Here is a 20,863-nt window from a genome sequence, read left to right as displayed (position 1 = left end):
CGCACCCAATTTACCTTATGTATTAACTTTTACATTAGTGTGGTATATTGGTTAACAGTTAATGAATTTAAAATATGTTATCATACTTTTTTCAGGTTTTCTGATTTTTACCTAATATCATTTTTCTGTTCCAGATTTCTTCCCGCATTACATTTAGTTATTATGTATCCCTAAGCTCCTCTTGATAGCGACAGTTTCTCACTGTCCTTGTTTGTGATGCTTGAACACTTATGAGGAGTACTGATCAGGTATTTCCTAGAATGCCTCTCAATTGGAGTTTGATTTTTTTTTCTCATGGTAAAGGGGAAATGACATAACATGGCTGTTGTATCAAATATGAACATCAGGTCATGCAGGGTTCCTGCCCAATCCACCCAGGGTGTGCCCTGCCCCATTGGTGACTCCTAACAACTGTCCACTAGTGGTGTGGATCTCATTGTGTTCCCCTTGGGGGAGTGACAGGACCAGGGGATGGCACTTGTACCTGGGCAGCTGAGTTCACACATTCCTGCCTTTCACCACAATGGGCATTCGGCCAGTTCCCGATGCCACCTCCTGCACCCTGACAGGGCTCCTCTCCCACCCCTGGGCGATGAAGTCCCAGTTGAGCCAAACGCTGACCCCTGTCCAGGAGGGTGCTAAGGTGCAGTGGTGTGCCTGTGCTTCAGGAGCTCTGGGAGAGGCTGTGGACCAGGTCAGGTGTGTAGTGAATGGTCTGGTGGATTGTACCAGCTGGAGACTAGAGCCAGAGGACGAGCCTGGTGGGCCTGCAAGCGAGTTCATCCAGAGGCGGCAGTCAGAGGAAAATTAGGCAGAGTCCTGGGGCATATGAGCAGAAGCGAGACTGAAAGCACAGAACTATTACAAGACCACCTTATCCGCGAGTTTGCTTTCTGTGGTTTCAGTTACCCACGTCAATCGCAGTCTGAAAATATTAAATGAAAAATTCCATAAAGAAACAATTCATACATTTTAAACTGCACATGGTTCTGAGCAGTGTGATGAGAGCGCCCGCTGTCCCCCAGATGCACCAAAACTGGAGAACCTCTAACATCATATACAATCCCATGAGGACAGGGTCTTCTTTATTTTTTTTGGCAAACATCCGAATTTGGCAAACTGTCTGAATTTGCCATCAGGGTTTTCCAACAATTTACATGTTTTTCAGATGCTTTGAAAAAAATTAAATACTGTAAAATATTTTAATAAGCAAAGCCATCTGGAATTTTTTAAAGTGACTTAACTGTGCCCTCCCCTTGTATTTTTTGGTTGTCATTTTTTCACAGCATTCAGATTCTCTGTTTGACATCAGTCTGGGGTTTATTTCATGGTGGTGGCTTCTAAAATTCAAATCAACTTAGCTGTGAGTATATTTTTCTCGTAAATTGTGTTCTTATTCACAGCTTTAGCCTATTCAATAAATCCTTCTGTGGTAGGAATTTGTGAAAAATGATTATTTTTGGTCTTAAAATAATTTTACATCCTAAAACTTTTTTCATGAACTCACACTTGTAATTCATAAATTCCAGATTTGGGCCATTTCTATATTGTCCAATAACTGTTTTTTACAAATGGTTGAAGTTGCTCTTTTCGGGAATTTGTCAACTCATTCATCTCACTTTTCACAACTGGGATTTTCTCACTGGCTTCCTGATAGGGTTATTTCCCTTCTAAATTAAGAGTAGTCTAACACAATCTAAACAAAGTATAACCCTATGAAGTTGGTGATTTTTAGGGAGGTATTTGTTAGCATGATAAGAAATAAATATATCTTATCATGAAAACTATTTGTGAAATTGGATTTAACACGCTCAGATGTCGACTCCCTTTATCCATAATCTCTTTATAGAGAATACCTTATGATCATATTTTCCTCAATGTAGACTCCTTTTAAAAACATATTATCAGTTTTGAATTTAGTGACACTTTTTCAGTTAAAACTTTCCTATCTACCAGGAACCTCCTGCTTAGGGTTGGACCTCAAATGTCCAGTGGGTAGTGATTCCATCAAAGCTGATTAAGATGGCCTTCCTGCTGTTCTGCTCTTTGCAGATTTTACTAAGATTGTTAGGACCCCTTTCTCTTAGTGGTTCCTACACGGTGACTCCAGCTGACTCAGACTCTGCCTTCCTAAATACAATGTATGGAAGAGTGAACAGAGGTTCCCATTTGTGTTATCAGCTTCCAAAACCCACAATAACTTCTTCTCCATGGGCATTTTTTCCTCTGCATGAAATAACTAAATGCCAAAAGCAACAACCACCGTGATCAAGTGATTTGGACTTTAAAGGTTGTCTGCTGGAGTGTACCGTACTTCCTTATGTATTTTGATGGACTAGTTGTCTTAAAGATTTATTCTCGAGCTATCAAGGTTAATGGTTTTTTTTTAACTTGCTAGTTTCATCTGGTTGTTCTGTTGGTTGTAATGTACCTCACGACTTGCATCTGTCCACACGTCTGTTACCTTTTGAGAATCAAACCATTTGGCTTCACCATTTTCTGGTTGATAAATTCTTTATATTTAAAAAATATATTTATTTCTAAGTTTAATATAGAAAAATCAGAATATGGATACAAGAAGAGAAATAATTACGTAAAGTTACCTAGTACTCAAGATAACTACTATTAGCATTTTGTCCCTTCTTTCCCAGATATTTTTTTGTGTGGCCTTATACATATATAAACACATGGTTTTTAAAATGGAATTAACATTAATTTACTCTGTAACCTGTTTTCTCAATTGGGTATATACGATGTTTCCCTGAAAATAAGACCTAGCCAGACCATCAACTCTAATGCATCTTTTGGAGCAAAAATTAATATAATTAATGTATTATATAAAACCCAGTATTATATTATATTATATTATATTATATTATATTATATTATATTATACCCAATCTTATATTACATTAAAATAAGACCGGGTCTTATATTAATTTTTGCTTCAAAAGACGCATTAGAGTTGATGGTCTGGCTAAGTCTTATTTTTGGGGAGACACGGTATCATGATTTTTTAGGTCAATAAATAGACATGTTCATATTCATCATATAGATGTGCCATAATCTATTTAATTGATGGATGTTTTGATTGTTTCTGATTTCATTATTTTAAATGATATTATTATGAACATCTTTGGGTAATGATTCCTTTCCCTGTATTATGATATTAAGGTTCTTTGAGAATTAGCAAGACTAACAGGGAAAATCATAGTGAGGCATTGCCTATTCTCAACATAACTTGAATAATTTTATTTCCATGGAAAAGTGTTTTAGAATAAACTAAAATTGAAAAAAAGTTTAAAAAGAACTTTTATCATCAAAATCTTAAAACATATTATAGAACAACAACTATCAGAACCATAGTGTCTACACTAAAAATAGGAAGCGTCTGTAGAAATACAAAAGAATACATAAATTATAAACACATTAAGAATTCTAGAAATGGATTCAAACATTAAAAGATTTTTATAGTACGTAATAGGGAAATGAATTATAACGTATTTAGGGATCACTGGATATAATGATGGAAAATAAATAAAATTGATCCATATAACCCCATGACACATTGTAAAAATGTCAAATGTATCACAAAATTAATTCAGTTTAATCCTATCAAAATAGATGAAGTCGAAGAGAATATTTGGCCTAGCTATAATGAATGATCAAATGGGGAGAAATCAAAGACAACACGAATATTTGTACATATTCTTAAAATACCCTTTAATATGATATAATAAATTATATATATACATATATATATATATATATATATATATAATGTGAAATATAATAAAGTACATATCAAAAGGAAAGCAAGTGAACAAAAAGTGCATATTATAATTAATAAAAAATCTTACTATACGAAATAAAGGAAAAGAATCAAAACATATTTTTTAAAAGTGGATGAGGTCATTGTCCAGATTGTAGTTAATTAATGTCAAGAGACAAGCACACAAATGTCATAAGTAACTTATTACATGGCAAAATGAATGTTCTTACTAGTAAGTAAATAAGTACGAAGTAATCTAGAGGGAAAAAACAGTAAAATTGCGAATATAACAAATCTGTTGGAATATTTAGAAACAGTTATATTGTGGTAGCCAGGTAACTTGGCTTTGTCTTTTGGAAAATAAACTGATGGTACGTAATGAGACCTTTGAAATAGTTTATGACTTTTAATAATACTCAATCATTTCACTTTGGTTTATACACCCCAAGGAAATACTCTGAAAGGAAAGACATATAACTAGAGATTGATAATTGTAAAACATTTGAAGCTACTCATGTTAAGTAATGAAAATGGAGAATGATTTCTTAATTGTTTACATTTTTTATGTAGTAGCAAAAACCTTAATATGCATGATCTCATTTAGTCCTCAGTCAGGAAACTGTGACACAGAGGCCACACAGATGGGACTGGAAACTCCGAGTTCTGCCTACGCAGGAGTAACACCTGCATTCACGTCAGGAAGCCTGGCTCCATATCCTGCATCTTCCAGGTGTGGGACTTCAGCCAGTAGTTTTCAGATCTGTAAATGGTTCACGGTGCCCAGCCACCTTAGCTCCCAGGTTTTGAGCAATGAGCGAGATAATGCATGTGAAAGTGGAGCTTCTACTATGAGCCTGAGAAAGCAATTATTGAAGTTGCTGCTTTAATCTTTAAGTAAATCTTCAAACTGCACCCCGAAGCCAGGGAGGTTTGGAACACTTTTACTGAAGCAAGAGAGCAATGAAACCATAGCCCAACAGTAGTGACGGCCGAGTTTTGAGGAGTGGAGTTATACTTAGGGAAGTAAAGTGGATTCCCTCTGCATAGGAGGCAGGATAGTGTAAAGGAAATTCAAATCCACTTGCTCATTTTTTATTGAAGAGATTAATGAGCATGTCCGAAGAACCTTTGAGCATTGGGAAACTCATAACCTGACACCCAGTTTCCAGCTTGCTCATTTGTCCAGTGTCCTTTCATAATACTATTACTCACTGTGACACATGCTCAGATTTGGCTCCCTGATGCCCCACCCACCATGAAATTATCTAAGTCCTTTCTCCATGTCACTTCTTCTAGTCATGCAAAATCAAGGCTGAGGCTGTCTGCCGTGACCTAGCCTACCCCACCCTGAGTTCCAGAAGCTCCTCTGGCACTCCCCTTTCTGCATCAATAGGTGGACCTGGCTGAGAGACACCCTGCAACCTTAGGTTGTGTGCCACAGACTCTAAGAGTTCATGAGACTTACCTGGGGCAAAGGCCATTCTCTCGCTGGTAAGGGTTTATGACAGACAGCCAGCAGAAGAGCTGTAAGTTTGGGTCAGAATGAGAAGGCTTCAAACTGGTGCAGCTCAGATTGGCATACATACTGGCTGGGCTTTGGGTCGAAGATAATGATAATTGGAAGAGCAACAACAACGTGTGTGTGTGTGTGTGTGTGTGTGTGTGTGTGAGTGTGTGTGATTTCACTCCATATAAAGTGCTGTCCTATCCGTCATCTGATTTGATCATGAGCCTCACCTCCCCAGACTTGCCTGAGAGTGGACCCAAATCCCTAGAACATGCCTCAGCCTGAGTGATTTAGACCTCAAATTCCATGACTTCTTAGAGTAGATGCAATGCCACCTGGGCCTCATCAGATTACTCTGTGTCTTATAATTTCTCTGATACTCTGATGTAGAAAAGAATTGTATTTAATGCTACAGCAACCACGTGAGGAAACTCTTCTCAACCCCCTTTTCCAGAGCAGGAAATGGAGGGTGAGCAATGTTAATTTGTCCAGGGTCACAGAGCAAGTAGGCTGCACAGCAGGTTTCAAACTCATGTTTGCTTGACTACAAAACCCATACTCTGCCTACTCCTGTGCATGCTGAAGGGAGTTTTTCTGGGCCAGAGAGCTGGAACAAGGTAGGGATTTTTGCAGAATTTTTAGGGACTGGGAATAGAAGTATGCCACCAACTTTGTGGTTTCTGGGCCACTTCCTGCTAAGTGAGTGCTAGACAAGGTGTCTGTGTGCTCTGTTTCTACACATAAGGAGACAAGCATTTTTACTTCAACATGTGTTTTATTTTCCAGAGAGAGAATCCTTTTTCTGACAGACAATTCCCCCCGCCCCCCGCCCCGCCGAAGCTTAGAATACCATATGCTCTTTAGAAGGGAGTAAAGGTTTCAGCAAGGAAAAGAAAATTTTTCAGCTGCCTACACCCTTTGCAGTTCAAATATCATTCAAAACATCTGCTTCTACTTTATTTTTTTGCCTTTTGGAGAAAATCAATGGTAAATTTGAGACAAATAAGACGCAAAATATCATTCTAAACCAAAAATGCCCAGTACCTAGCCATCTGAAAAAATTGTGCTAAGTTTCTTTAAACATTGAGGGAGTGGTAGAAAAATCTGTACAAACACCCAGGATTAAGATTCAGGTAATACAACCCAAAATACTTTTAGAGTAGTTCCTTCTGATGGTTTCTGATCTGTTTTTGCAAAGCAAGCACTTGTTGAGGAGGCAATTAACAAGATCACAACAAAGTTTCCGCAGAACTGACAAAGCCTGGAGTTTATTCTGGATTTCTCCCTGTAGGGAGAAGAAACAGCCAAAAGAGAGAGAGAGAAAAAACACACAACATCTCTGTGCACAAATTAAGCTCTGGTGGGCGTTCATGTGCCCAGGTGGGCAGGAGCCTCTTAAGTCCAATAAATACGCTGTGGCTGGGATCAGAGCCCTTTCCCACAAATGTAGCAGTGTAGTACAATGTAATTCCCCCACCTACATCTTATATATTTCCTGGTTTCTTACTTTTCAAAATGGCTGTTTTTTGGCATGTGGTAAAATTTACATATAATGAAATACTCATCTTAAGTGTACATTTAGTGAGTTCCAACAGGAGTGCAAACACCTGTGTACCTCAAACTTTTATCAAGACATACAACATTGTCACCCCTGAGGCAATTGCTGCTCTGACTTAGGAAATTAGGTTTCCTTATTTGGGGACTTCATATAAATGGAATTATATATATACATATATATATGAATTATTTATATATATATATATAAATAATTTATATATATATATATATTTGTATAAGACTTCTTCAACTCAGCATGTTTTCATTTACTGTGTTTCTCTGAAAATAAGACATAGCTAGACAATCAGCTCTAATGTGTCTTTTGGAGCAAATATTAATATAAGACCCGGTCTTATATTATTTAAGACCAGTTCTTATATTACAGTAAAATAAGACTGGGTATTATATTATATTATATTATATTATATTATATTATATTATATTATATTATATTATAGACCTGGTCTTATAGTAAAATAAGACCGGGCCTTATATTCATTTTTGCTCCAAAAGACGCATTAGAGCTGATTGTCCGGCTAGGTCTTATTTTGGGAGAAACATGGTATTGTCATCCATGTTGCATGTATCACTAGTCCATTCCTTTTTTTTGCTGAGTAGTATTCCATTATATAAGTACTCTACAGTTTGGGGGTTTGGGGGACACATTGGTGTAGATTTTATTTATTTGTTTGTTTTTTAATCTATTTTCCTTTGATGAACACTTGGTTGTTTCTACTTTTTATCCAAATGAAGTTGCTAAAACTATTCTTGCACAAGTCTTTTTGTAGATACATGTTTTCATTTCTCTTAAGTAAATGTGTATGAATGCAATTGCTGAGTCATAGGGCTGGTGAACATTTAGTTTGATAAGAAACTGCCAGGTTTTTTCCTGAGCTGGTTGGACTATTTTACACCTTCACTGTAAGCATATGAGAGCACTTGCTGCCATTAGATGTTAACAGTAGCATCTCATTTTGGTTTTAATTTGCATTTCTTTCATGACTGATAACATTAAGCGCTTCTTCACATCCTCACTGGTCATTTTTGTGTCTTGCTTTGTGAAGTGATTGTTCAAATCTTTTGCCCATTTTTAAAGCCTGGGTTGTCTTATTATTGAGTAGCAGGTGTACTTACATATCTTCATAGAGTATACAGATGTATGTATGAGACCCCCCCTCCTTCGCGGAGTGGGGCCCCCAGTTACTTGATCTTTTTGGCTTAATTTCCCCCCAAAATGATGCCAGGAGTTCAGCTTTGTTTAGTACAGTACTATATTCTCAGTGCCTATGATGGCCCCTGGCACAAGCTTTTCTAAAAGAAAGGGTAATTGAGCCATATGCTGGCCAGAAAAAGGACCGGGTCCTGGGACATACAGCCTAAGCCACCAGGAGCAGGCCTAGGTGGAGAAAGCCAACGTGTCTGCTGTCCTGGGATTGACAGGGCTCTTTTATACAGTGGGTTTGGGGAAGAAAGATATAGATTGTTTTGAAAGAATTTACTTTGGCTATAGATGAGGGAGGTGGGAAAGGGTGAAGTAGGGCAGTTCTAGGATAGATGGATAGTCCATAAGGAAGGAAGATTTCCTACTTCTTTATTGGTTGTGGTCAACAGTCTGGAAAGTTTATGCAGAAGCAGGAAGTGGTGGCACCTGGTGGTTGGTGTTTTTTTTTTAATTTTTTTATAGTCACCTGGAACTTGATTTAAAGTTTCAACATATATTCAGGATGTAAGAAGTCTTTGGTAGTTTTGGCCCGTTGCTCTTAACTGATTAACCGCTTACCAGCTTCCTCCCACCCTCTAGCCTGCTATTATTTGATTTAGGACATCTCAGAATTTTTTTTTTCCTTGTCAGAACTCATTTACATAAACTTTCTACTGAAAGAATCAATGAATGAATGAACAGATAAACTGAATTTTGGCCCTGATATCCAAACTCATTGTTCTTGAATGTAATGGCAGTGATTAACAAGGAAACAGAGAAAAATAAATTGTTACCCTTGAGCTATAAAGTATGCTTGGCACAAAAGACTCAGGATACGCATGGGGATTTGATCACCGGAGGAACTACTGCTAGACTGTCTCAGGAACTAGCTTAATTTGTCCCTGTTTATGAACTCGCTAGAGGAAACCACCACTGCTAACTTGCTGCGTTCTGAGACTATATCCCTACCTCCTCCGAGTCTCGGGTAGTCACCAGGGTTGCTTGATGGGTGACCAAAGCATCTAACTGTGGAGAGTTTTAGATAACCCAGATGCTCCCAGCTTTCAACATGTGCCTCTTGGTTCCCTTTGACACTGCCCATTGCCTCCCTACTGGCCCCTTTGCTGGGCTCTATGCCTCACTAGCAGGCCTGCCCCCAACAAAGTGCACTGCCTTTCGGAGCACCCAACGGCCAGCAGGGGCTCCTTCCCCCTAGGTCTTGAAGCTATTTCCTGGTCTAATCCAGCTGGCTCCAGCCTTTCCTGTTGGGGTGTACACTAAGAAATCATTGTCAGCATCCACATTTGTAGAGAACATTGCCATTTATAGAGAACGTTCATATCTCATGTAAGCCTCTGAACAGTCCTACTTGTATCCCCCCATTTTTCCCCCAAAGGAGGTGGCATAAACAGGGGATTTCATTTGCTCCAAAATACAAAAGTTGCCCAGAGTTTTCTAAGATTCTCTGGGTCTTGCTCAAAGAATATTAGTGCTTTCTTAGCTCTGGTGGGCGTACATGAGTGGTACTTAAAAGACTCCATAGATTTTTACAGTTCAGCAACTTGGACAACATCTGTTGCTGGAAATTCAATTACTATAGCAAAAACATATATGGGTAGTTCCCAACCTTTTTATTTAAACACCATTATGGGCTCCCTCTGCCCCACTCCCTTGGATTACATATCATTAAAAAAAAATGTCCCGAATATATGGTGATGGAAGAACTGACTCTGGGTGATGAACATACAATGGGATTTATAGATGATGTAATACAAAATTGTACACCTGAAATCTATGTAATTTTACTAACAATTGTCACCCCAATAAATTTAATTAAAAAAAAAAAAAAATGTCCACCAAAAACTATTTATTGGCTCAGTTTACCTTTTTTTAATGGTCATCAGACATGTACCTTCCAGTCAGAATTTAGGATCAGGATCAAATCGCCTGTGCCATCAACTGGGCTGATTTTATTACAGCCAAAATAAAAACATCTGAAATTTGAATTAATTTCCAAGGCGAATAACTGAAAAAGTTGCCCTATGCACCATATTGCCTGATGTCTGGGTGTGAGTGAGAGGGATATTACTTACTTCAACCCTTTACTCCATGCTCTGGGCCTCTCCCTGGCTCTAGAGTGTGGCTCAACCAGCCTCATTCTAATACATACTCAGCGCCTGGAGTATTTGGGTCATTTTCGGTTCATGCCCATGTGGTTTGGGGAGAACATGTATTTATAGGAACAAAGATATTCCCATTACCTAAAGGTGCACATTTTGAAATGTCATGGATGCAGAACTTTTACACTGTATCAATAATCGTTTCATTCAAATTGTACTTTCAAAGAGTCATGATGGGTATTCTAAAGGCTGTCTGTATCTAAATTAGTAGAATGAATTAATGTTACTCTGTGTGCCAATTATAAAAGAGGAGTTTCAGTGAGGGAAGACTGTTAATGTAATCTGTTATTTTGTTATATTTATACATACTGTATTTATTGTCCTGTTATATATTGTGCTTGATCTTTTGTCGTAGGAGAGCCAGCAGAAATCCACCAATGTGGTGTATCAGGCCCACCACGTGAGCAGGAGTAAGAGAGGGCAGGTAGTTGGAACCAGGGCCGGATTCCGAGGCTGTACCGTGTGGCTCACAGGTATGCTCTGTTGAGAGGTATATATTTTTTTAAATTGAAAATTCATGGGTGACACACAATTTTAAAGAAATTAGGGTGACGTGTTACACACGTTACGTGTTTATTTTAACATTAGAAGGAGGCTGAGAACTGCCTGGGTTTTTGTCCTAACTCTACCATGAGTGACAAGTAGGACCTCGATCAACTCAGGGAATGTGTCTTGTTCTTAGCTTTCTCCTCTTTGGTAGGAAAAGATGGGACAAGCTGGCGACTTTCCATTCCCTTTTAGCTCTGAAGAATTCCATAATTCCAACTTTTGTGCCTGAACACGTTTACGGGCAGTTAACGAAGAATGGGGCTTTCCTAATTTGAGAGCAAGCATTTGGCTGTCCACTAACATTTTTGATGTTTAGAGATATTCTTTATTGTTTTCTGATATTTTAACATTCTGGGAGACTATTTCACATAGTGTAAAAAAAAAAAAAAAACACCCACGATTAAACTCTGTGCAAGAAGGCAAATTGGTGATTTCTATTTAGCTGAGGATTGCCCTCTGTATATAGAAATAACTCACTCCCACTGAGGTAACCAAATGAATCTCTCCTTTCTTGCATTTTTATAGCCACAGAATGTCAAAGCTAAGGATTAGTGACAGAAGTGGAATTAGTCCTGGGCTGTCACCTTATACTCTGAGTGCAAGGTAGAGGAGGTTGATTCCTGAATATAAGTTGAATGTAAGTCTGACAGAGCCTGGACTCAAAAGGAAAAACCAATTTTTATAGACATAATATTTCAAATAAAGGTGTGCCCAAATGCAAAGATATGTTTGTCCATGTTATGAAATCAACTTATGTGTTATTATCTTTACAAATGCTGATGTATTCTTACCTGAAGATAATTCTAAAGAATATGGCAGGCAGATACCTGCCTTGCATCTTTTCTTGCTATTCTGAGTCTTTCCCCTTCCTGTCTAAATCAGCCTTATTCTTCTTTATCTAGTTTTCTATTCCCCCTAGAGCCTGTGGCACTTGCCTTCGTTTCCCTGGTTTCATTCATCCCTCATATAACTTTTTCCAGCTTCCGGACTGAGGATAGACAGTGGGCAAGGAGCCTGCTCTGTTCCAAAAGGCAGTATTCACCTGTCGTGATTCCTGAAATCTTTTCCCAACTCCCTCTGAGAGACATGATAGGCAGCAGTAGATAAAACACAGCTCTGTTCCAGATGTTTCTCTCTTGTTACGTGCTTGTTTTCATGAGATGTTTGTCTTCATGCATTTGCCCAACTTTTGAATTGGGACATATACACAGTCTATTTTTTGTAATGTGGAACACCTTGAAAAATGTAAGAGAACTGGTAGAAGAGGGAAAAGAAATCTAAAGAGTATACTTCCCCTATCTTTCCTCACTCTTAAAAATATAATCTTTCCCTACTATATATTTTTTTCTACTATTATGGAGGTAAGCTATTGAGCAGGCCGACCAGAAGAAACCAGATACTTCTAATCCAGACACTTGGATTTGAGCCCCAGCTCCACCTACATTAACTGTGGGACGTTGGACAAGCAAATTAACCTCTCTAAGGGGTAAATATAGTACCTGCCTCATAGAGGTGTAGGTAGAACTAAATGAAATAAAGTCGATACGCACTTAACACAGTGCCTAGTCCACAGTGCATCTCTTGATAAATATAATTAGTATTACTCCAATGTATTAAAATAAATATACCAACAATCTATTTTAATACAGTACTATGATTCAGTTCTTAGTTTCCTGAGAGTTGAAACAAAATCAAAGGAAATTTCTATTATTTCTGTCATTTTCTGATGGGGAGAGAACATACCAGAGATTTTTAGGAGTACATTTCTCCCACCCCACAACCAGACAGAAATTTTAATTTGCAATGAATTACATAATAAACAAAGTTATATAATAGAAAATGTCTTCAACAGTGGTTTTACAGAGATTGTCAAGACATTCTTCACGTAGTCATTTCTTCTAATGATCCTGTGTGAAGGTCAGGGGCATGACTTTAAAACATAACTAAAATATGGAAAGTATTTGCTTACCTTTCATATATCACCCTTCTTTCCAAGTCTCCTTTTCTTTCTGTCCTTCATCCCTGCTTTTCTCATTTTTCCATCCTTTTGCCTGCTGTCTTTTCTGTAGTAACCTCTTGACCTTCTTTTCTTTTCCTCTAACTTTTCCTCTTTCTCTCCCGGATGTTGTCTGACAGTGGCTTCTTCAGTTCAGAGATCTTTAGGACGACTGAATTTTTAGAGTGCTACTTTTCCAGCGTAGTTCAGATTTTGAGCTCTTAAGTAATTTTGGCAGATTGCATTTTTTTTTTTTTTTAATTTTGTTGGGGAATATTAGGAGGCAGTGTGTTTCTCCAGGGCCCGTCAGCTCCAAGTAGTTGTCCTTCAATCTAGTCATGGGGGGCACAGCTCAGCTCCAAGTCTAGTCGCCATTTTCAATCTTGAGTTACAGGGGTCAAAGCCCACCATCCCATGTGGGAATCAAACCGGTAACCTTGTTGTTGAGAGCTCGTGCTCTAACCAACTGAGCCATCTGGCTACCCCTCCGGAAGCTCAGCAGCAGCTCATGGTCTTCAATCTAGTTGTGGAGGGCGCAGCTCACTGGGCCATGTGGGAATCGAACTGGCAGCCCTGTTGTTCAGAGCTCGCTCTCTAACCAACTGAGCCATCCGGTTGCCCAGCAGGTTGCATTTCTTTCCTTTCTGCTTATGTTCTCCCTCATATAGAAATCATAAAGTGTGTTTGTAACCATTGTGCTTTGAAACCATGATAAAAGGCGCATGGTAACTCCATTCTATAAACTCTCCAAACATCTAAGAGTGTACGGCAATTCTCAATATATCCACAGCCAGCTCAGGGTGCTTTTCTGTCTTCATGTTTTGAGAGTCATTCTGGAAAAGTCTTAAAAACAGAAGGACAGTATAGGGGCTCTGTTGTCAGATGGTTGTTTAGTGGCACCCACAAAGGAGGTGGTTCTCCCAGTCTTCAAGGGCTGGCTGTTCCATCCACTATAGCTGGTTGCTGTCACAAGGGGATATGAGAACACTGTCACGAGATCTTCTTTTTTATTTTCAAGAAAAGCCAAAATCTGGATTTGTATGTGCAGCTTTCTAATCTTTAAAACACTCTGCAGGCAAACAGGACACACCAAGGACCCTCAAGCTCTCCCCATTTATGAGCCTCCCTTGCTTTGAAAGGCTATAGTCCTAATAAGGGACAAATGGTTATTTCAAGATTTGAAAGAAATGCTAGTACTTGACTTATGGTAAACTATGCTTTCTCTAGATTTCAAGGGTTTTGATTTGAGGTCAATGAAATGATTGTAACAAGGGTTTCATTACACTTAAATTAGGTAAAAATTAGGATGAGATCACACTCAGGATTAAGTTCCGTTTTGTCATCTGAAACAATCAAGGACGATGCCCTGTCTGGTCTTGCCTGTTCTGAACAGGTCTCTCCGGTGCTGGGAAAACAACGATAAGTTTTGCTCTGGAAGAGTACCTTGTCTCCCACGCCATCCCTTGCTACTCCCTCGATGGGGACAACGTCCGTCATGGCCTTAACAAAAACCTTGGATTTTCCCCTGGAGACAGGGAAGAAAATATCCGCCGGATTGCCGAGGTGGCCAGGCTGTTTGCTGACGCTGGTCTGGTCTGCATCACCAGCTTCATTTCTCCTTTCGCAAAGGTAAGCTGGTTTGGCACTGCACAGTGCCCACACCCAGCGCCAGTGCTCTCCAACTGCCGGGGAAAAGGAGTCGGGTGGAGGGGAGGGCGCGAAGGAATGTTAAACTTTCAGTTTCCCCCACTGTTTCTCCCTCCCCTCCCTTGCTCCCTCATTTGCTCTATTTAATAGTGGTTATATAAAGAGTGTCCCTTCATTTCCAGATGCCAGGGCACCAGTCGACATAAACCCTTCCATGTTCACAATGGTATGGTACACTTGGTCAGAGCTGAAAGGAAGAAAAAGTAAAACTCTAAAGCTCTGAAATTTCGTTTCTCAAAAAAAGTCAGAATACTTAGCTCTTTAAAACAAAACAAAACAAAGAGCAGTTCATTGCCAAAGCATCAGGTTAGGTGTTTAAATGTTGAAATCACCAAAGTGGAGTGTCACTCTTCTTATTTGAAATTTCTGTGAGCTGCAAGTCAGACGCTCTGTGCTTTGAACACATCCCCTGGATGAAATGCTCCCATCTTTCCAGCCCTGAACTTCAGCAGATACTCTTTTCTGTGGTTATTCTCTGAAAGTCCTTGAGAGAGAGCTGTGTTTACTACAGCGAAATTTCTGGACTTGCTCTGAAGAACGACTTTCCTGCCACCTCTGCAGGGCACAAACCCCAGGGTTATCTTCAGGTGATGGAATACTAGAGCACACGTTTTGTGATGAAGAATTTCATTGTGAAATCTCTTCTTATGTTCTTAAATATAATTTTTTCCAGGATCGCGAGAATGCCCGCAAAATCCATGAAACAGCTGGACTACCGTTCTTTGAAATATTTGTAGATGCACCTCTAAACATTTGTGAAAGCAGAGATGTAAAAGGCCTCTACAAACGGGCCCGAGCTGGGGAGATCAAAGGTAGGAGAACCAGCTCAGTGTCACCTAGGCCACCAATCCTTCCTGTCTGTCTCCAGAAACCTGTTGAAAGTTTCAAAACCTATTTTCCAAAATTGCATATCTAATTGTAATATATTCAATATGTCCATGGGTTTATTAAAATGTGGGCTTCTATTTTTCAAGAACTGTCATCTCAGCCATAAGCAATAAAGTTCAGGGAACTGAAATGGGTAAGTGTGTGTGAGTGTGTTTGTAGGAGAACCGTTTCTGGGTTTTCCATCTTCTTGTCTTCTTTCTATTCTAATCAGCTACAGGCAGCTTAGATTAAGCTAGCCAGATTTTGTAGATAATTTGGACTTTCTATACTGAAAACACAGCTGTATATTTTCTCAAGTACAGCTAGAGGTCAGAGATGGCTGTTTGACCTTTTCCATTGTAATCTGAATTCTCAGTTTAACGCATTATTCCAACATATGCGTTTGTTATGCTTTATTGATTAAAAAGATGGTTCTGTTGGTGCAGATGTGATTTTCTCCTTTCTGCCTTCCAGGATTTACAGGCATTGACTCTGATTATGAGAACCCTGAAACGCCTGAGCTTGTGCTTAAAACCAACGTGTCCTCCGTAAGTGACTGTGTCCAGCAGGTAGTGGAACTTCTGCAAGAGCAGGTGGGTAGACTGGTTTGTCTTTTTTAAAACTATTATTATTTAATTTAATAAGATCATGAAGCATCATCTGTTTACTAAAGCATTCTTTTTATAATTTTCATTTTCAATTGTCACCAATTCGGCTTCATTTCAGAACATTGTACCCCATACTACAATCAAAGACATCCACGAGCTCTTTGTGCCAGAAAACAAACTGGACCAAGTCCGAGCTGAGGCCAAGGCTGTCCCTTCATTATCAATTACCAAGGTAAGAAGGTGCAGACTGGCCAAAGGGGAATGAGGCTTAATATGAGTCATTATTATCCATTTACAATTACTCTTAACAATAAGGAAGTTATGACTAAGGGAAATACAATCTCCATAAAGAAAATCCCTTCATTCTGCCAATGTTTTTTTTTTCACCTCTTCTCCAAGGAAATCTGTCTTATCACAGGGCAGCTGATGACTGCCGCATACAGAGGCAAACCGGGAAGGTAACTTCTATATTTGCATAAGACAATTTTACATAATTGTCTTCATACCTTCGGTCATGCCAAAGTGCAGGCAATAGGCAGTAATACTTTGTTGGCAGCTGCTGAGAAAATAGTTTGTCCAGAATACAAGTGCTTCTTGGGCAATCAAGAAGGAATTTAAAGGAAACAAAAAACAACCTTGAATTAAAGTGATATGAATGCCTCATTCTTTTTCTACTCTGCAAATCCTACTCTTTCTTCATTGGACAGTCCAGTCTGAAGAGAGGGAGACCCCTTTAGTTGTCTTTATTTTTCTGCCTGGAATATATCAAACGCAACCCCAGCAAACTGCTCTGCACATGCTTTGGCCTTTTTATGAATCAGTGTTAGTTGGTCCATAGAAGATGACCATGTTTTCATGGATATCTTTTTGTTACCTTGGACACTTTTATAAAAGGCAGAGTAAATTGGGAACCTGCTTCAGCTCATGAAGACTCCATACTCTAATAAGTCATGACAAATTTATAAACAGAACCCCTGACTCTACAAAATAAATTCGAAGGCTCCAATGCTCCAGGCAGATTAGAAACGTAATTATAATTCAGTGTGGAATTATAGCCCCAGTAACAAAATGGGCTCCGTGGTACAAAAAACTGAAACAAAAACAAAACTTCAGAAAATCAAATGATTAATTTTTTTTTTTTTTTTTTTTTTTTTTTTTTGTCCTAACAGTAACAAGAAAGGTTTCAGAGCTGTGGTCCAGCAGATGGGTTTTCAACAATGAATAGGAACTTTCAGATGGGGTGGGGGGAGGATAGGCCTAAAACCACAGGTGTGTTTAGACTACACTTTGTCAGTCACTGTTGGTGAATAGGCCCCAAAGTGGGGAGTCAGAAGAGGTGGAAGTCCTTATGAGAGTCCCCAGGGCTAGAGCTTGAAGGGCTTTCAATATCATGCTAAGAATTTTGGACTTTTAGAGTCAATGGTAGCCCAATTCGGTCAAGTAAATAGTACATTTGGTGAAAAAAATATAGCCAAACCAGAATTCTTGTGGAAAAAAAGAATAAACAGTGAATATTCAACACACTCGTACACTGTAAGGATAGATACAGCCTAAAGTGTTCAAATAAATCATCTCAATTTGACACCTTTTCACCACTCCCCTGTAGGGAAGTTCTAGACTCAAACCTATCTGGCCCAAGTTCATGGGTCAGCGTAACATATGGGAACACTAAAAACATAAAAGGTTCTGCCTTCATTCTCCTGTCAACTGAATAAGAAAGAAATGCCCTGGGGCCAGATGGCTGAAAACCAGAGCTTATGGAAATGTTCACCTGCTTTTCCTGTTTTGCAGCTGGATCTTCAGTGGGTCCAAGTTTTGAGTGAAGGCTGGGCCACTCCCCTCAAAGGTTTTATGCGAGAGAAGGAGTATTTGCAGGTTGTACACTTTGGCACCCTGCTGGATGGTATGGTTTTTCTGTTTGTTTGTTTGTTTCTTACTCATTATTAAAGAAAAACAAAAATCTTTCTCAGACTCTTCACAGGAACAGGAAATGTTAATCCTTGGTTTGTAAATCATACTGTGAAAATATTTAGATCGCTTATGGTGTGTCCAGTTTTACTGTGTTTCCTGGAAAATAAGACCTAGCCGGACCATCATATAATATAATATAATAGAATACAATATAATATAATACCGGCTATTATATTATATTATATTATATTATATTATATTATATTATATTATAGTACATTACATTATATTACATTATATTATATAAGACCCACTCTTACATTATGTTAAAATAAGAACCGGTCTTATATTAATTTTTGCTCCAAAAGATGCATCCAAAAGGTGATGGTCTGGCTAGGTCTTGTTTTCGGGGAACGCGGTATTATGTATAAGCTTCCATTTTAAGGACTTTTCTGGTCATCCTGAAAGGATTATTGATTGTTTAAAACCAAGGAATTGAAAAATGAAAGTTTTACTTTCACACAAAGCCAAGAGAAGGTTTAGTCTGTTTCACCTCCACCTGCCCTTTGTTGGTCTGGTATTCAGAAAGCAGGCAACAGTCAGAAGCACTGCTGCCAGCTGCCAAGACCACCGTGGGGCAACTAGGATGAACTCAGCACATGCTGCTGGCTTGCAGGCACCACCTGTCCTCCAGGTTGCTCTGTTATTGCCCTGGCTTATTAGAATATGGAGTCTTCATGAGCTGAAGCATTATTGCAGCAGCTGCTGTCCTCGGTGGATGCTAACAAATGACTAGTCATGCCTATACATGAAATACATTAGGATAGCTTCATCCACTCTACTCTAACAAGGAGCATTAACGCAGCTTTCTGGGCACAAGCTGAATGGCTTTTAGAGAATTGATCCGGTCAAGGTCGGAAGCATGTGTTATTCGGAAAACTTCTGGACCCTTCTAGGATCATTTCCTTTCCAGAACTGCCTGAGCTTGTCCAAGGGAACTTGTCTGTTTCAAGACCTTGGGGGAATGGCTGATAAGTGGGAAGGGTGGTGGAAGAGTCACACTGGATTCATAACACTGAGCAGGGCTCCAAACCGTTTAGAAAGAAAAATCAAATCAGATGTTCTTTCTTGGGAATGATGTTCATGCTCTGGGCTTGTGTCTCTGCTTGGGGAATGAGGCATGAAGCCCAAATCAGAGTTCAGAAAAGACTTTGGTCAAAATAGGCCCTCTCCCCTTATTCCTCTTTATCAGCCATGACTGATAATGCCCCACAACCTGAGGCCTTCATTTCTCAGATTAGATAACATTTCAAAAAACACTTGATTTACTTCTAGCTTGCCTTAATAATAGTCATGCTTTTATCTGTACAGCACGTCTCTGTTTTCAAAGCATTTTCTCAGGCATTATTTCATTTGATCCTCACGAAAGCCCTAGAAGACAGGAAAGTATTTTTATCCCACTTTACAGATAAGGAAACTGACTTCAGGTTAAGTGCTTTGCTCAAGTTCATACCATTGGGGTCCCGTACTAGAGGGGTCCCGTACTAGAGACCAGACTCTCCTGACTTCTGGCCCAGTGCTCTTTCCAGACCAAGCTGCTCTCCTGATGTCCTTTTCGATGGAAGTGAATAGGCCAGGTTGTTTGTGCAAGAAAGGCTCACGTTTACCTTGATGTCTTCATTTTGACACATGCCGAACACAGGCTGCATCAAGTAAATGTCTTGAACAAGAGGTTGACCGTGAGCATCCAAACCAGAGCTGTGGCCAGAAGAAAAGCAAGCTACATTGAAAGTGAGGAATTTATTCCAGACACAGTGCTGTAACCTTTTACTGGTGTTTGTTCCTTAAGGGAAAATACCAGGGTGGTGGTTGTGGTTGCAGAGGTCAATGTTAATAGAAACCAAGGGTTCTTAACTTGGGGTCTAGGACTTCTGGGCATGGGGACCAAAAAAAAAAAAAATCCTAGCGTAGGTAAAATAGTTTGTGTTTAAGAAGGGGAGAGAAAAGGGTCATTTTCCAGGGTTAAGAGTTCATAGGTTTTGATCAATTCTTAAAGGAGTCTATGATCTGAAAAGATGAACAGCTAATGTAGATAATCCATCCGGTGAATTTAAGAAAAATCTCACTCCCTCTTGCACCATTTCCATTTCATTTTATGGTGTTCTTCAATTTGCAAAACACGCTGCTGTCCTTTAGCTTATTTGGGTCTCACTACCATGAAGTGGGTGATGTACTTACTTATTATTGCTCCCTCTTTCCATATGATCCAGGTATTTTCCCCCCACAAGCCCACCAATCTGGGGATATGAATGAGGTGACTTTCCCATTAATACTTGAATCCCACTAGTTTCCAACCCCTACCTGCTCATACACAAAGGTCTGTGGGAATTTCCAAGGGGTGTATCCTATGTTCCCGAGTCAGGCCCATAGCCACACACCACGTGCCATGTGGGTTTGTGTGTCTCTGCAGCCATTCATTCATTCCTGCCTCTAAAGTCCTTGTACCCACAGGGCTGTGGGTACAGGGCTTCCCTTTCTCAAGTGGGAAGGAGAATGTACCCTTCCTCTGTGTTCACTTCAGTTGAGGACTCTGAGCAGGTTGCTTGAGTCCCCGTATTAGACAGTTGAGTGAAACAACTCTTGTAAGCTGTGCACATCCGTTTATTCTCCTGTGGCGGGCAGTGTAGCTATGTGGTGGGGCATGGGGTGTCAAGACCAGACGTCATGCTGTCTCCATAAACATTACCCCCTTCCAACCTGTAGGGCCTGTTTCCGGGACTCTCTGCAAAGGCTCCTTTAGCCCTGTGGGGAATTCTCTGCTAGCTCCACCACCTACCCCTGCAACCGGAGTCCACTGGCCATGCGTGTTATGACTACATCACCCCGACTGTAGTCAGGATTTAAGACTCTCACCCTCCAGAAGCCTCCCAACTCCTATGGAAATCAATTAGTAAAAATGGATACCAGGGATAAACTGTGCTGCCCACTTCTACCTCAGTAGAGACAGA

At 39.6% G+C, this 20,863-nt stretch overlaps 1 protein-coding gene across 2 annotated transcripts in view; it reads left to right on the top strand.

Moving 5' to 3' along the window:
- PAPSS2 (3'-phosphoadenosine 5'-phosphosulfate synthase 2) overlaps positions 1 to 20,863 on the top strand; it is a 69,342-nt gene that overhangs the window by 30,280 nt on the left and 18,199 nt on the right. For both annotated transcript variants that reach the window (XM_019738780.3, XM_019738771.3), the window contains exons 2-7: positions 10,573 to 10,690; positions 14,156 to 14,391; positions 15,143 to 15,281; positions 15,811 to 15,929; positions 16,063 to 16,176; positions 17,736 to 17,847. In XM_019738780.3, coding sequence (XP_019594339.1) covers positions 10,573 to 10,690; positions 14,156 to 14,391; positions 15,143 to 15,281; positions 15,811 to 15,929; positions 16,063 to 16,176; positions 17,736 to 17,847 — 838 coding nt within the window. The remainder of the gene's footprint in view (positions 1 to 10,572; positions 10,691 to 14,155; positions 14,392 to 15,142; positions 15,282 to 15,810; positions 15,930 to 16,062; positions 16,177 to 17,735; positions 17,848 to 20,863) is intronic.

The sequence above is a fragment of the Rhinolophus sinicus genome, chromosome 15 (assembly GCF_057876585.1).
Source record: "Rhinolophus sinicus isolate RSI-liver-muscle chromosome 15, RSI-T2T, whole genome shotgun sequence".
Lineage (NCBI taxonomy): Eukaryota > Metazoa > Chordata > Mammalia > Chiroptera > Rhinolophidae > Rhinolophus > Rhinolophus sinicus.
The sequence above is the reverse complement of the archived record's forward strand: the minus strand, read 5'-3'. Positions and strand labels throughout refer to the sequence as shown.